Source organism: Sabethes cyaneus, chromosome 3, assembly GCF_943734655.1.
Source record: "Sabethes cyaneus chromosome 3, idSabCyanKW18_F2, whole genome shotgun sequence".
Lineage (NCBI taxonomy): Eukaryota > Metazoa > Arthropoda > Insecta > Diptera > Culicidae > Sabethes > Sabethes cyaneus.
The window spans coordinates 54,132,740-54,149,179 of record NC_071355.1 but is presented as its reverse complement, the minus strand read 5'-3'; the positions used below and the strand labels follow the sequence as shown (position 1 = coordinate 54,149,179).

General features: G+C 38.7%; 2 protein-coding genes across 5 annotated transcripts in view; both read right to left on the bottom strand.

Moving 5' to 3' along the window:
- Window positions 1-12,745, bottom strand: part of LOC128742422 (transcription factor E2f1) — a 32,687-nt gene extending 19,942 nt beyond the window's left edge. The window contains exon 1 of one of the 3 annotated variants that reach the window (XM_053838780.1): window positions 12,392-12,745. The gene's annotated coding sequence lies outside the window, so the exon portion shown is untranslated. Of the gene's footprint in view, window positions 1-1,082; window positions 1,197-3,952; window positions 4,057-12,391 lie in introns of those variants that run through there. The other 2 variants (XM_053838778.1, XM_053838779.1) reach the window with 2 other exon arrangements.
- A 2,622-nt stretch (window positions 12,746-15,367) lies between these two features.
- LOC128743087 (protein archease-like) lies at window positions 15,368-16,302 on the bottom strand. 2 transcript variants are annotated; one of them, XM_053839605.1, is made up of 3 exons: window positions 15,963-16,297; window positions 15,872-15,896; window positions 15,368-15,801 (listed from the first exon to the last, which is right to left on the bottom strand). In XM_053839605.1, the coding sequence occupies exons 1-3, from the start codon at window positions 16,015-16,017 to the stop codon at window positions 15,408-15,410; spliced, it is 474 nt and encodes a 157-aa protein (XP_053695580.1). In that variant the 5' UTR covers window positions 16,018-16,297; the 3' UTR covers window positions 15,368-15,407. The 2 variants fall into 2 exon arrangements, with proteins under 2 accessions (XP_053695580.1, XP_053695581.1); XM_053839606.1 differs by lacking the exon at window positions 15,872-15,896 and having other exon boundaries at window positions 15,368-15,818; window positions 15,963-16,302.
- Between the last annotated feature and the right edge of the window lie 138 nt (window positions 16,303-16,440).

Below are 16,440 nucleotides of genomic sequence, written 5' to 3'. Positions count from 1 at the left end.
CTTTCTGATATATTTTTCGAAAAGTGAACTCACCATTGCCAGCAAACATTGTTTCCGTTCTGTTACGTACCAACATAGCCGCTAGCTAACTGGCGGCCGATTGTCTGTGTGCGTGAAGCTGGATGTTCCATCCAATTGAAGTCCTACACACACCGCAACTAACGCCAGTGTCGCGTTTTTGTTGTTGTTTGCACTGCTTGTTGGTTTTACCTGAAGCAGTAGGTTTCCTACTCTTTTTTTCTAATATCTTTTCCATTCTGTTCTCACCTCGGTGAAGTTCATTCCTACATTCTACATTATATTTATTTGAGAAACATTAGTAATAAAACAAGTGCTGTAATCAAATGAACGTACAAACATTCTAATTTGTAACACCGCTATGAGATTGCTCTTACCACTTCAAACGAGCAACCTATGTCCATGATGCGTGTGCTATCGCTGGCTAACTAATATCGAACGAAAATCCTGTTTTAGCAGACTTTGAAGCGAAGCTCTCGACGCAGGTCATTTTTCGGACTGGTCAGATATCTTCCTTATACCGGTAGCGTTTGCATTGCATGATGTGGACTCCCCATTGACTAATTTGCATCCATATTGTTTGATCTTATTCATTCACTTTTTTTCAGATGCGTTTTTTTTTCCTTTTGCTTTCGGTTGTCGTTCGAACCCCGCAGCATCTGGTAATTATGGTTTATTTTTTTCACCCTTCTCAAGGATGCCATCTTTAGACCTGCAGCTTGACGCTTTGCAGGAGGTCGAAGGCACATCTGTGAATTTAGTGGCATGCTTTCTTCAGCCGGTTCTTTTGCAGAAAGTATACCACAGAGAGCGATCACTTTCTGCATGCCAAACACATCCGCGCTTGATTTTCATCTGTTAACGATTTGCAACACAAATGAAAATTATCAGCCATTTGCCGGATGGTCTCCATCTTTTTTCGATATGGTCGTCCCGTCCCGATGAGACAGAAAGCTGAAAAGTGCGAACACTGATGATGAGACGCAGTTCGCAACTGCTCGCCCGCAAGGCTGGAAAAAGTTGAACTTTCGGAGAAATATTTACATTCCACAATGCGGTCTTACCATCATCGGAAACATCCTCACGGTGCGATGAGAGCCATTATTGAACTTCCTAGACCGGCTACGATTGTACGGTACGGTTTAAGGCTTTTAGACAAAAAAAACTAGCCTCCATCTAATTATTGCCGATGTTCTCGTCTGCTTGCTTTGGTTAGACTGGTGCAGCTAGGAGTGTGCGTGAGAATGTGTATGATTATCGCGCCGATGCTATGAATGACGGAGGAGCGTTGCAGCGATTCCGCACGGCAAAGAGCAAGAGAGAGAAGAACAGAGTGAACCGTAATCCCACCGGTGTTGCCAGTTGCATTGCACTGACATACACCTATATGTTCTCGAATTGCGAAACAACACGTTGGACAATTGCATCAAGTTATGGCAGGCATTACTTGAGCACGGAATCGGTACCTATCGGATCAGAATGCATGAGGGGATTTTTCTGCATGCTTTGTCGTTTGACGAACAGATCACCGCTTCATCACTAAATATAAACAGGAATAATGACGACTATGAAAAGCATAATAAAAGTGTCTCTAGATCTGCTTATTCCCGGCAGTAAGTGGGGAATTTATGTCGCATTAAACTAGGGAGCACACACATCCCTGTCACGACAGTTGTCAGCTGAAGCCGCCTCCGATAGTGGTGGTAATAGAGGTAGACAACAAATTTTGAAACAAAATTTAAACGAGACAACGTTTGTATTTAATGCTGCGCAGTATGACGAAAGCAGCGTGTTGTTTCCCTTTTTTGTTTATCATAAAAAATAAGACTATAAAAAGTCAGAATTTTTCCTATCTTATGTTGCCGATAGCACAAAAAAACGAACATCGTTCATTATCTACATCCTGCATGCAACATATTTTCTGAACCATAAAACCCTATGATTGCGTAATTCTTACAGATGCTGTCAAAATCGAGCCAGCAAGCCTGGCTCAAACGGCTTCAAGAAAAATGTATGAGAATGACGTTCGTGCCAGGGATGTGGGAGCACAGCAACGTTATCCATCTTTGTATGTGCATTCGTGGTGGTTTTGATCGATGAAATATTCAAAACTTCAATTATTACGTTTCAACTTACTCCTGTTCATTCGGCCATCATCGGAGTATCAATCGCTTGGGAATTTTGATTTATGAAAAACTTTCGGACTGACTGCAATGCTGCCCATGGATGCATAGTCGACGTAACGACCAGCATCATGATTGTTGAGAAAACGCATTTTTATCGTGAAAACGTTTAAAGCCATGTAATCTTTGCTATAAACTTTTTCAATCGAATAATCTGTCAATTTAGTAGAGTTTATTAATCAAAACAGGACTGATGGGGTTTTATGATTCATTCATCATTTATTGTGTTTAAAAAATGCGAACGCCAGTTTATGCGAATAAACAGACTGTTTTTTTGAACGATTATTCACATAACTTGGCGTAAAGCTACAAAAACAAATAGGTTGCTATGCTGATTGATTATGCAGGGAATCACGTCAACCATTAGCATCACGTGAAAACAATAGCAGAGTAGCTCAATTTTCCTAAATTTCTCGAATATTTTCGAACAAACATATGTTGTTTGAGTATTGGGCATGTGAACAACATAGTTAAGAGTGCGTAGGACCGAAAAAGTACATTTTGGTCATTTTGGTTTTTACGTCAACTATGCATCCATGGGCAGAATGATCCTGATCAGATATTAGTGACATGGTTTATGATTTCACATGTGGCTCAAACGTAAGTTCGGGAAATAAATCCGGTAAAGACGAACACGAATGAGTAGTTCAAGGACTTTGATTTAGCGTTCGATGATAGCATAACTTACACTCGCGTGAGGTAAAACTATAGACGGTAGTAGTTCAAACTAAAATTGTACGAGGTGTGTCCCGCGAGGATGCATTCGGATCCGGGCAGCACTGGCAACCCAGCACTATCACGCACGCAAAGGAACACACAGCAGAGGTCGAATAACAACAAATGCTGATGTTCCGTCTCGGTCCGGCTAGAACCGAAAACTAAGCCAAAGAACTCTTTCGGTGTCATACGTTGGCGCTCTTGCGGACACGGATACATGCATGAGATAAAAATAGGGTGGTGCAGAGATACGGTAGTTGAAAGAATAGATGTTTACTGGATGTAGCACTAAGCGATGCAGCCATCTTTCTGACAGCTCCTGTCATAATGGCCCCACATACGTTTCAGGAAAGTTTCTGCGTAAAATCGATATGTAGCTTGGCATCAACGAACGATTAGCCGGCTGGTGAAAATATCCTTTACCACCCTATTTTTTCTCAAATTAAATGTACACCACCGTCTACGAGGGGGATTAGCAGAGGGAAGCCTTTTGAAAAAATACGGCGCATAAGAATTACTTGAAAAAGAGAAATTAAAAATACGAAGGGGAGAGAAGCAAATCGTTCTGCTGAAATGCACCGGGGGAAAAGGAAACCTTTCGAAACTGCACGGCACTGCACAGTTAACGCGGGCTTCACCAGACAAAACCAGGAAACTGGCTAGCGCTGGAACCAGCGGTGGAACAACAAGTTCATACCCACATTATTGATTTTCTTCATTGGCGAAACACGACTCCAATTATCGCCTATCCGTTGTTGCTGTGGTGGCGGAAATCTTCACCGTCATCACTACTTTTTTTCACTGTCCAATCATGAGCCGTGGCGCTCCTTTTTCCTACCGCAACATCCTAAGCACAAACTAGATGGAAAATGACTACTGCTTAGTTTCGGCCAATCAAACACAGCGGAACTGATAATTATCCCTACAACGAACCAACTGAACCCATTAACGGGCAAATGGATCCACAAAAGCTAGCTTTTTCGGTACCTTGATGTTCGCCACGCAAAAATGTCCGCCGCAAAGTGAGGTCTTACCTTCAATTTGAGCCTGCTCCGCGTTTCTGTGCTGTCTATATCTCACAAACTCGATTCTGTGTGCTTCTTCTTTGGACGGCACATCACTTCTGGCAAGCTGGGCCCCTTTTTGCGCAACTGTATTGGTGCCACCGGCGCTATGGGTTTGAGAGCCATATCCCTCTACGACGAGTAGAACTGTGTGTACAGATACGACGGTGGCACTATTTGACACATGAATAAGAGGATGTGCGTTTCAAAGTAACTTCTACTGACAGTTGTTGTTTTTGGAACAATCATGTTCATTGGCTGAGAACGAAGCGGTAACCAAAATCGCACCGAAAAGCGGTAATCAATGCGATGTGAGGCGATTCACGATTCGGAGCTGCAGACTCTACGTGTACATTGATATCTTGAGGGAAGGTTGAAACTATGCGAAGCACCCTCATAATTTTTGAAGCTTATCAAGCTAAATGAGATCATGTCTGCATCTGCATGAAACGGGCTGCCAGTTAAAACTATTCATGTTCCCTATGGCGAGTTTAATCCCTTTGATAAATTCCAAAAATGGCATTCTGAAGTTGACATGATGCATCCGGGACGACCGTCCTACGCGTCAATAAGACGTCAATAAGATCTGAACAGATCGAAATGCATAGTAGAGAAATAATGAAATGCTTCATTTCACCTTTTTGACGTAGAGCTGCGCCTCACTCTAGTATAGGTGGGTAAAAATATAAATATAACGCGTATTTAACCTTCTGCTTGGTGGCGAATGGATTGGACATTAACTTGGCGATTTTCTGTCCCGTCCATCTTTCAGGTAGAACAATGTTTATTACTTTGAAATCGTTGTTAATCCCAACGAAAGATAAACTCTACTACCTCTACTTCAGATTAAAAATTATTCAATAGAGAACCTTCGTTATACCTTTCGCTGCTTTCATTTTCTTTGAAGCGGATTCCTATAGGTCTCCCTTAGTCTGGTCGATCCACAGTTTACTGTCACAGTAGTGCAAAGCAGATTATCTCGTAGTTCTCCGATCCGATTCTCTGTGGGGTGCTTTTTCGTTGATTATTTCGGCTGGTGTAGACCACAGACGGCGTTAAGTGAGGCACGGAGAAAGTAAACCCAAGAATACCATTCAAACCGTTTAATCAGGTTCCAAATGAACAAGTTAAAACAAAGTTCTTAGTTATTTTTCGTGCGAAGTCGAGCAACTCATTTGTTCATATTGTATGCGATAGGACCACTATTTTTTGCTGGGTCTGGGTACGTATTCGCGGGTATGGGTTTTCTTTGCCAATTTTGCTAAAATTTTCAACTGTCCTTAGGTAATGTCTCAGAATATAACTTCTATAACTCTCTGTTCGTCTCATGTTTGCTTATCATTTAAAGACGCCAGGGCTCGACACTGTACACAGAAGATGGTTCAACTCTACCGGCCTCAGCATTCAACCTGATAAATGTTTCCAATATCATCTCAAAATTGCGTGCCACTGAATGAAGTTCTACCTTCCTCTGCATAGTGGATGGAGCCATCGAAGACGAAAAAACAGCTTGGAAAAGCTATCGAGGGACCACGAGGGAGAATTTTATTTGGTAATTGTCGTTCTCCTTCCAATCTACATGTTCTGTACCAAACATCGAAACGTTGCCGGTATAAACAATTCCACCAATGCCTATTTGCCATTTCTCATTGCTGCTACGATACTATTGCGCTAACCGAATCTTTGTTCAACAATCGTACCTCTTCATTTCAAGTGCTCGACAGGAAATACGATGCTTTTCATTGCTCGCATCCGCAATACATCGACTTGTTATCGACTCATACGGACTCCATTGCCACTGTACGCTCAAGACTGAAACTTTTAATCTCCCGGAAATCAAATGGCAACCTGCACGATTCGGTTTTCTATACCCGGATACCTATAACTCGGTGATGCCACCAAGCACCGCTGCTCTGCTGGATCCGCAGAACACTGAATGTACTCCAGTAATTTTCGAAGTTGCCGGTCCACCAGTCCACCTCATCATCGTCTAACCTGTCCTTGAAAATCGAGCCACAAATCATTTCCGCCAGACTTCACCTGTACAGTATACTATAATTTCGAAAACGCTGACTATGACACCGTTTCTGATACGTGTACAAACGTTATACAAACCTAATAAGCGTTGCTGCAATGACCCTCCCTTACCTAATTGTCTGGTCTTTCCGGTTCACGTCGTCTTTTTTTAGCTTTTTTATTCTCTTTATTTACATTGTTATATACGATCTAAACTTTGTAATACAATATTGTGTTTCACTTGGTATTTCTTCTACATACATCATATATTTTATGAATATTTTCCCCACTTTTTGGTTGTTTAAACTATTTAATTCTGGATGTTGTAGCTCCGCAAATGTGCAACTACGGTTACTTATTGCTATTATGCTCGCTTTCGTTTCGCTCTACAAACCTGCAACTCTACCTCATGCTGAATATTTGTGTTCCATTGATTCCATTTGATTGCATTGTATGCATAGTGGATCATGCAATCTCGTATCGTCCATTCTATGACGCAGGTCTGTATGTTCCTGTTTTCCATTAGTCAAACGATAGTATAGCGATTTTTCTTCAGAGTTCAGTTTTTGATGGTTGATGTTTTTCCAGATCCGTTTCCAATTTTTATTCATCCGTATTACCAGTTCGATTTGTAGCATAGCGTCTACCAGATGCCAGTATATACGACTTGAGGTTGGTTGCTCCAACGATATTTCCGGGAATTCATCCATCGTACTTGCTATTTGCTGAATATGAGATAGTTTCACATCAAAAACTCTCCTTTCGAAAAGGCTGTCTATCTCTGGTGGCGATTGAGTGTGTAGGTATCAATTTAGGAGCAATGCCTTAGCTTTGGTTTTCGTACAATGAAGCCTTAGTGCGCCGTCTTTTTTCGATCTAATTTTACCTACGTGAAGCGTATTCAATGCGGCATTCCAGACCACAGGTAGTATCTTATGTATTTGGTAAATTCTGCTACATAACTGTTAGTTAATGAAATTACCGACGCAATGTACCAGAGTTTCAAACATACGAATCTGTTAAAAAGAATAAACTTCTATTTGATATTCATTACTCGCGGTCTATTCTTTGCTAGCTAGACTCACCGTTTTTTCCATGTTAGGTCTTGCCCCCGAAACTATTTCGAAATCACTAAAACATTGAATAACTTGCTCAATTTTAGCGCTGTCCTTAACAATCACAGTTACATCATCGACATAAGCCAGTACTACTTATCCGGGTTCGTTACATATGAGCGTTAGTTTGTATATCAAAGATTGTAAGTACATTACAAAAAGCAACATGCATAATGGTCATGCAACATGGTCCTCCTGACGCACCGGTCTTTGTACATCGAAAGCTGGCCTGAAGACATTAGGCCGTATGAATAAAACAGTTTGCTTTGCTTTTTCCGTTTAAATCGTATGGGAGCATTTGCTCTAAAGGCCCAGACACAATGCATACGGATTTTACTACGTTGCGGCAATTTGACCGTTTTTCCATGAGTTTTCTGTCAAATTTCCGCAACGTAGTACAATCCGTATATTTATATTATATTAAAAATATTGAAAATCCACAAGCAAATCGCTGAGTTATTGACGTTCAAAACTTGATCAATTTTCGTGTTTAGATTTTTTGGAATGACACCTTATCTAGCCAGGCCTTACCGTAAGATGTAGTCAAAAGTGTACTTACATATGATTGGTTGAGATGCGAAAACTGAAAAAATGTTATCAATGCTGACTGCTTAGTAACTGTTTGTTTACAATTATCACATAACAAAATTGCTGTACTTTTTGTTATCCAACATATTGACGGTGGAATTAATTGCATGGTATAATCTGTCGTTGCGAATTTACCGGGTAATTTTTCAAATAGACCTGTCATGTGACAATGAGAGTTTCTCTTCGTACCTCCTCTCTTCCGCTGTTCTCGGCAATACTAACGCATTTTAACATATCAGCTTTGCATGAATCGGTTGCCGGAGCCAGCTAATTGTTTTGAAAATTTTCTTTTCTATGCATTTAAGAAGCAAGCCGTAATAAGCGGAAGAGAGGAGACGCGAAGAGGATCTCTCATTGTCACATAGGTCTATTTGGAAAATTACCAGAGAATAGAATAGCAGCAACTGACCCTGCAATTGTCCAGCACTCTAACAAATGGCTGCGAAGTCTGTCGTATGTTTTATAATGCACAATGCAATGTCATCCATCACCTTATGATGTAATTGAACTTTTCTTATACCGTTTTTGTTTTGTAACCTGACTTAGTTCGAATCCGACCATTGAATAAACAAAGATTTTCGGGAGAATAAACAAACGTTTTCGGGTTGTCAGTTTATTGCTGATAGCGGAGTTGAAACTGTAGAAAGACCCAGGGCGAACCCGACGCCTAAAAAGTTCAACCTAAAGCGGAACTAAGTCCAACCTGAGTGAAAAAACAAACGTTTTGACAGCCGTTCGATTGGAACTAGGGCGAACCTAGATTGGACCTGAGTAAAAACAAAAACGCTATTAGTTTTATAAGCTAGTGCTCAAGCAAAATGTGTGTGACCATAATTTTAGTTGATTTTTCTTCCAAGAGTTATGTCCGTTTGTCTGTGTTAGCACTATGATCGAAATTCCTAAATATCAAATTACAACAGGAGTATCCCTTGAACAAGTAAGTATTTGTAATAGGGTAATCGTCTCCTTTTGTTAACCTTCCGTTACTCGCGCTGTTGTATTTTGAACAACGCTTGTAGATTTTTGGATGCCATTTTGTTTTCAAGTAACGGATCGATGTCAAACCAAAATGTACTCTTCAATAAACTTATTATGGACAAAATAACATAATTATTCATTACATTAATGCTTTTCAGTAAAATAGATGAGCATAAACCGAAATCGCAGAAACGTTGCAAGCGATGTGTGAGGGGTACTTGGCCCCTACTGGATTTTTTTCTTATTTCTTCATAAGGGAAAATGGTTTCTGTATACAGCAAAGTTATTCAACAGTTGATGGTGTGCAAAAATTCATAATTTCGTGACTTCACGGCGCTAGTGTATGGGCTAGTTTACTGAATGTGTTCTATTTACGGAATCTGTTTATTTGTAAGATCCTGTTTTCAGAAAATGTGTTAGTGGACATTTTCACACTATGTATCATCACTGTGCAAAAAACTTTCTAAACATCCTGCCCAAGTAACTCAAAATACCACATCAGGGGTCAGTCCCGGCGTAGTGGTTAGCATTCACGCCTCTCATGCCGAGGACCCGGGTTTAAATCCCAACCCCACAGAAGTTACGAATAACCCAAGCTTGTTAAAGTGACTATAATCTAACAAACAAAAAAAAACGCCGCATCAGCCCTACTTTCTAACCACAGATGCCCTACTTTCTGCCAACAGCAGAAATGTCATCATACTTTATGTGATGAGATGTTTTAAGTGAAAAATATCTAAGTAAACATGATAACTGCTAGAAAAAAAATTTAATCAATAGAATGCTACATCATTTAGGAACGATAAAATGATCTTTCCGAGTACAGCAACTTGTACATGGCCGCAATTGTAAGATGTACAATTTACAGCGGGGTTTGGCGCCGCCTGGTGACAAACTTATAAAATTCTATCCCCCAAACGAAAGGTCTTAACCTACTGATTAACTTTGCTGAAGACACTAACTTTCTATATAGCCAGGATTCTGAGATATTCCGAGATAGTGTTGCACAAAATACAACGCGCGAGTATCCGTGCTACAAAAGTTGTCGCGAGTAACGGAAGGTTAAAAGTGCCACTTTGACGAATACGGAGATATTTCCAACCAACAATATTGTACCTTGCAGCAATTTTACGAGTCCTACGCAAATCCGTCGTTTAATAATAACGATCCTGTACTTACTAAATACACTGAAACTATGCTTGTCAAGCAAGGAGGAGTGCAGTGGGGAGGCAATAACGAAAAACTGATGGTTCAAATTGCTAAATTGCAAACATGTGTGCTAAACGCAGAAAATAACCACGCTAATAATTTTCGCGTGGGACTCTAAATAGGTGGAAACTCCGCAATAACTTTGAATTGACCGGTATAGCGTGTGAATTTTCCTTGCAATCAGCAATAATTTTTGTTCATTTTTCTTCACGGGGGTGAATGTCTGTCTGTGACATAACTCTATTATAATTATTGAATATGTTATGCTGTCAACTTTAATTTGACAAGCGATTTTGATATCCAGTTAAGTATCCAGTTCTTTTTTCGTTGAGCCATAGCCTTTTTTGGACACAAATCTAACTAAAAACTTAGATTATTAAAGGATAGTTTTGTAAAAAAGCTAAAAGCAGCCTAGTTTTGAATTCCCTACCAGCGAAAGTTGACTTTAGAAGATAAGTACAGTTGAATTTCGAATTTGGAAATAAATGCGTGTCGCCTATGTTGCCAAAATCGAGACCCTTTTTTGATATAAAAAAATTGAATGTAAATGCGTTAGAAATTGACTAAATGTTATTAATCAACGATTTCAATCTTTTTATGTTTATGTTTACTGTTTTATGTACACAAAATCCGCCAAGAGCTATCCGTGCGGTGCAAGTAAGTTTTTGGCGACCTGCGGTCGTCGTAGTCCTACGGCAATAAAAAATATTGTTCGAAACATTCTATAACCGCACTTTTTTTCATGAACACACGTAGGGCATTATTTTCTCGTCATTTAAAGTATGTATACGATAACTGGCTGATATTTAAGAATATTTTTGGATGTAAAATATTTTGTGTTGCCAAAAACGGACACTTCTGTTGCTAAAATCGAGGCATGCCAAAATCGAACCATGCACTCTTAAATGATTCTACCTGTACATAGGCCGGATTTAGTTAAAGTTAGGTTGAAACTGGACTCCTCATTGGATGAGTAAAATGTGCGTTTCATAAGGACATATTTTAGTGCTAATTGGTGCACGGGTATTTCAGTTTTTGCAAAAAAGTTTATACAACAAAGAAAAATAATACTAATTCAATCCCAAATGTGTTTTTCAAAAAAAAACCATCAGCAGAAAGCTTATGTGACTTATCATTACTTTTCTATTTGCGACCAACGATACAACTGGCTGCATTTGACGTTAGATTTTTGCCTCTTCGCGAATCACTCTCAGGTTTCAGCCTAGCTTTAACTAAATCCGACCTATTTACAGGTAGAATCATTCAAGAGTGTGCCAAATTCGAAATCCCACTGTATGAAGTAATTTGCGGTTTCGTCACTAACGACAATGACATTAGCTGCGGATCGTTTATGTAGGAGTCCCAACAAACATTTTTGTTGTACAATAGTTTATCAAGCGATTATTCTACTGTTATTAGCCATATAACGGTTGAATAAGCTACTATTCAACAAAAATGTTTGATGGGGTGAGAGGGTAGCGAAGAGTGGAGGAGAGGATCCGGGAGTTTGATATTTGATGTTTTTGACATTATTCCTACTGCAAACAGCCTCAGCGAGGACCCCAGCTGATGTCAAAAAATCTTTATATGTATGCGTGGTGGAATACTTCATTGCCAAAACAAATCCTTTGTCATCTTTACTTTATAAAATAAGCTCCATCTATTGCAAACCGTCATCTGCTCATTTAGAACGTTTCCAAAAATTTTACCTAACATACGCATACATATAAATCGATTACTCTTTACATTATTGCGTGACTAAACCTTGAACGAGGTTAACTTTTGAATGCGGCGTGTGCGAGTGCCCGTGCCCGCCACAGAAACTAGTCGTGATCTGGAAGAATCTGTAAAGTTTTGTAAATTGTATGTGATGCAACAAAGGATCACACGAGGGACACTCCCTCTGCTTATGTTAGGTAAAATTGTTTCAGGCGTTGCAAGCATACCGCCTGTTTACAGCAAGGCACTTATGCTTATGCTTATAAGAATGCTGATTGAAAAATTTACACATGTGTTGATGTATTAGCGTGAAAACAAACACATCACTCGCAATCGCAAGAGTGAAAAGGACGCACCAGCTGTTATAGCGCAACGTGTAGTGTTGCCAACAACCTTTATCAAGTGTATCAGCTTTCAATAACAAAGTACTGCAACGGACGGTTCCACTGCTTTTAGAAAAACCAACGTGTTTAATTCTTATTTAAAGTTTAAAATAAATATAATAAATGTATTTTCTAATAAAACATTTAAGAACCAATTCTTTATCGATCACCTTCATTACCCTAAACAACAGCTGATTAAGGAAATAATGAACGAAAAGCGGCAACACTGCGGAAAACATAAAAAACGCATACTATTGCATGACCACTGCTTAATGTTCTTCGCAAGTAGTGACAATGATCGAATCGAAACGGGGCGGAAGCGTAATAACTGAAAAGCTGAAGCAGACGGTGGTGGTAACTGAAGGAATGATAGAGGGGCACATTCAGGGGTTCTCGCTCACCTTCTGTGGGGTCCGTTTTCCCGGTTTTGTTGGAGCGCCGGCACAAGAAAAAGTCACTTGCACTAGTTACACCGAACACCGGACCTATTCGAGCAAAAGTAAACCGTACTAAAACTTAGCAGAAAAGAAACTACTGTGCCTGTTTCCACATTTTACCTATCCAATATTTTAATTTTCTTATTATTGGCACTTTTGCGGCCATACAGCGCCATAGCAATGTCAATCTCTTTAACCTAGCAGTCTTTTGCAATCATTTATCAAAATAAAATTTTTGTAGCACTCGACATTTGTGTCTAACCGAGCTATCCACTTTTGAAAAAAAATATTACACTATTTCCAGTTTTGTACAAAATGGACAATCTTTGCTCTCGGCTCAAAAAAGAAAACCGACTCTTCTTTTCGGCGGTAGTCCGCGCTTTGAAAGCTTCACTTTTCTACACCAAAGAAAAATTTGGCATCTCACGACGACTTCAACAAAGAAGTGACTTTACCTTACCCACACCGGCTCAACCGTGACCTTAGAGGAGAGCGATATGTGATGCAAAATTTCAATGCTGCTGGCTGAGAACAGCATAACTTTTGGCACTGTACACTACAGCCAGCAAACGGTTGAATGAACCAGCGATGCCAGATGTGCTTACGTTTCTACAGTTTGGTACAGTCGCGAGTCGCTTTTCAAATTACAGGCGCTGGGGTCGAAGGCCCTTCGGACCTTGAGATTAGGGAATACGGAGAATACGGAGTCAATTGTACACATGACAGTATAAATTAACTATAAGAAAAAATGGCATCTACTCCGAAGGCCTCACAGTTTTAGTACAATTTAGAAGAAAATTTGAATTTTGCCATAAAATTTTATACATTTACAGTTAAATCAATATCATTTTAAATTGATTCTACTGCATTCGGATTCCACACGAAAACTTTTGAGAGCTTGGGCCACCAACAGTTCAATTTTAAGTTGATGTAAGGTGATCCCGGTGATCCTGATTGAAATGAAAGAATTGCATTTGAATGTTCGAATATCGAATTCAATGATTTCAAGGGGACCCAACAAGTCAATATTATCATTATCATTATGCTAGTTATATTTATAAGACATTGTTTTTCAAACCGTTACTCTGAATTGAATCAGCAAAATAGGTGCTAGTCATGCTAAAGTAATTTTTAATAAGCAGAAGAACGAGTTTGACTACTCAGCTGACATATAGAAATAATATTTTTAAACTCGCAGACATTCAATCTGTTCATATTAATTTTTTATAAAGGTTAGGCCTCAATATTTTAATTTTTATGAATAGTAGAATGGCTTCGAATGGATGAAGAAATGTTACTTTTAGGTACCTACTTAAGCTTATACAAATATTTTCGTGGCATGGGGCCACAACAATTCAAGTTAGAATTGCATAATGTTCATAATTAATACATGGATTGAATAACCGAATTCGCTCTTAGTAAACGTAATACATATTTGAAACCACGACTTACCTTTTTCCATCGCTAAAAATAACGATCATTTCAAATTTATGCTAAGGCTGCGCAAGAACGCGATTACGCTCATTAATGTAGTGGTGTGTTTCGTGAAATGTTATTGTGTTATTTAATGGGTTTAACTTGTTTTGTCTTCCTTGTTTCTCATATTGAATTGAGTAAATAAGGGAAATCAAAAAGACGTGAGTCAGCTAAAGCGGCTGAAGTAGTTTATTTCGATTATCTTGGGAAATGAAGGGCTACTTATTAACTTAAATTGGCATAATTTATTTCGTTTCAATTTCATTCAACATCTTTTCTGATGTAATTTATCATTTAAACTTCGCACAATTTAGATACTTTTTAATTTTTTATCGAATTCTTCCAAATTTATTATTGATTTTTTTATTGAAGTTTTCATTGATAATATAAAAGAATGTTTAATATTTTGTTAAAAATATGTATGGATATGAATTGAATCGACAATCTTAGCATTGACGTAGAGACTAGATCATTTCTAGATGAATTCAATCTAGTCGATTATTGCATGGCAACAAAACAAATATTAGGCCGTATGAATAAAATAGTTAGAGCAAAGACTCCCATAAGATTTAGGTAAAGAATTTAGGGTAAAGAAATGCAATAGCATTTGTGGAACTCATAGACTGCTGCTACTCGCATAACAATCCAATTTTCTATGGAGTTTTTCCTATATAAATGGGACTGTTATGTGAATAGCGACAGTACATATGGCAGACAATATCTCCCGACATTTTTTCAAACGTTTCATTTTGTCAGCATGTTCATATTAAGCAAAACAATGCAAGAAATCATATTAAAGTGATACAAAGTAAAACTGCATTCTATGGGCCTTATTACAACAGACGCCTCGACGAGCAACTTGTCTAATTTGAAATAGATGGCGAGTCGAGTCGACTCTTCTGTAATAAGGCCCATAGTTTTTTTAAAGTTCAATAGATGGCTAAAGGGAGTTAAGCTCCCCATCCCCCTCTGGTTCCATCAATGTGTAGTGTTGGGCACCGCTAATTTGCTCGATAATCGTGGAAATTTCGCTAATCACTAACCGTAAACTGCAAATTAACAGTCACTATTTATTTTTGAACATATCTCAACAAATTTCAGTATAATCTATCACTTTACAAATAAATACTAATTTGTATATATTACACGGCTTTTCTTATTAAAATAAGATCAAAACCTATTATAATGGATAAAATGCTTTACAGTTTATTAATTTCAAAATAAACAGCGGCACTTCATTTGGAATTATGGCCCAGCAACAATTTGGCTAGTCTGAGTATAAATTATAAAGTGTAATTAGTGTTTCTCGATTGGTCAGTTAGCGAATTAGCGGTGCCCAACACTGTCAAGGTGCAATAGTAATAGACGGTATTTTAAAAAATTACTAAATGGTATCTCTAGAATGTACCGTCAGGCACTTCCTTGTATATTAAACTATAATTAAAACTATTCTCAAAATTTATAACCAAACAGCACGTATATTATCTTGTACATATAGGTATTTTCAAATATCTATTATAACAAAAACCTCACTCCTGTTCGGCTCAATGTTCTGATGAATCTGCATGGCCGAGTAGGTGATCGCCTTTACTTCCGTTCCCTGCGGATGCTTGCCCAGTTCGAACTCTTCCCCGTAGCAACGGCACTCGATGTAGAAATTTTCCGTATCAAACTTCGTAATTTCCAACTTTTTACAAATCAGGTACGGTTCTGCCGAAAACAGAAACAGCAACTCGTCCAGGAATCGGAACAGGAGATTTTCCAAATCGTCCGTAGGTTCGGTTTTGATTTCGTAACACTTGCGAATGTCCACCGTCGGAAGCTCCGTCATGTAGCCGAACATGGCCATCCCACATTGCTCGAAAGCTTCCTTCAATGTTTCTCCCCATGCGTGTAACCTGTCGATATGTTCAACCTGTAAGTTTGTTTTGTTATGCAATTTAAACATGTATAAGTTTTAGTACGTACTGAACATCGGCAGTGTGGTCCAAATCTGTATTATTAGAAGAGCTAAATTAGTTGGTATGTTAGTAGAAAGATCGTGCACTCGTGCACTTACATTCATATTTAATCTCTGGGATATGGTGTTCTTGCGTTTCCAACGGTACTTCCATCACAGCTTTGAATGAGGATATTGGTTTAAAATAGCAGACGTCGATCACGTTTAGAATGTTCAAATTCTCAGGTTTAAATACCTAGGTATGCCTATGCAGTTCAAATTTGCGAGTTGAATCAAATTTTTTTACGCAAAGCAATAATGTAACGTAGTTAGTAGTTACGTTTATTAAACCACTTATTAAATTTTATATCTCCCGAGAATATTAACAGAATTAATACTGCAGTTCGTTTTTCTTAATATTTTTATATTGGCACCGGTAAATTTAATAGGAAAATTAAAAGAACGAATAAATTCGACTTTTTTCCGATGATAATGTAAACAAAACATGTGTTCGCTGCACAGACAGTGTTACCAGGTCGATTGCCCATTTTCCCGCTGCCCAGAGGTTGATTTCCCGCTGAAATCCCGCTGTCTAGTC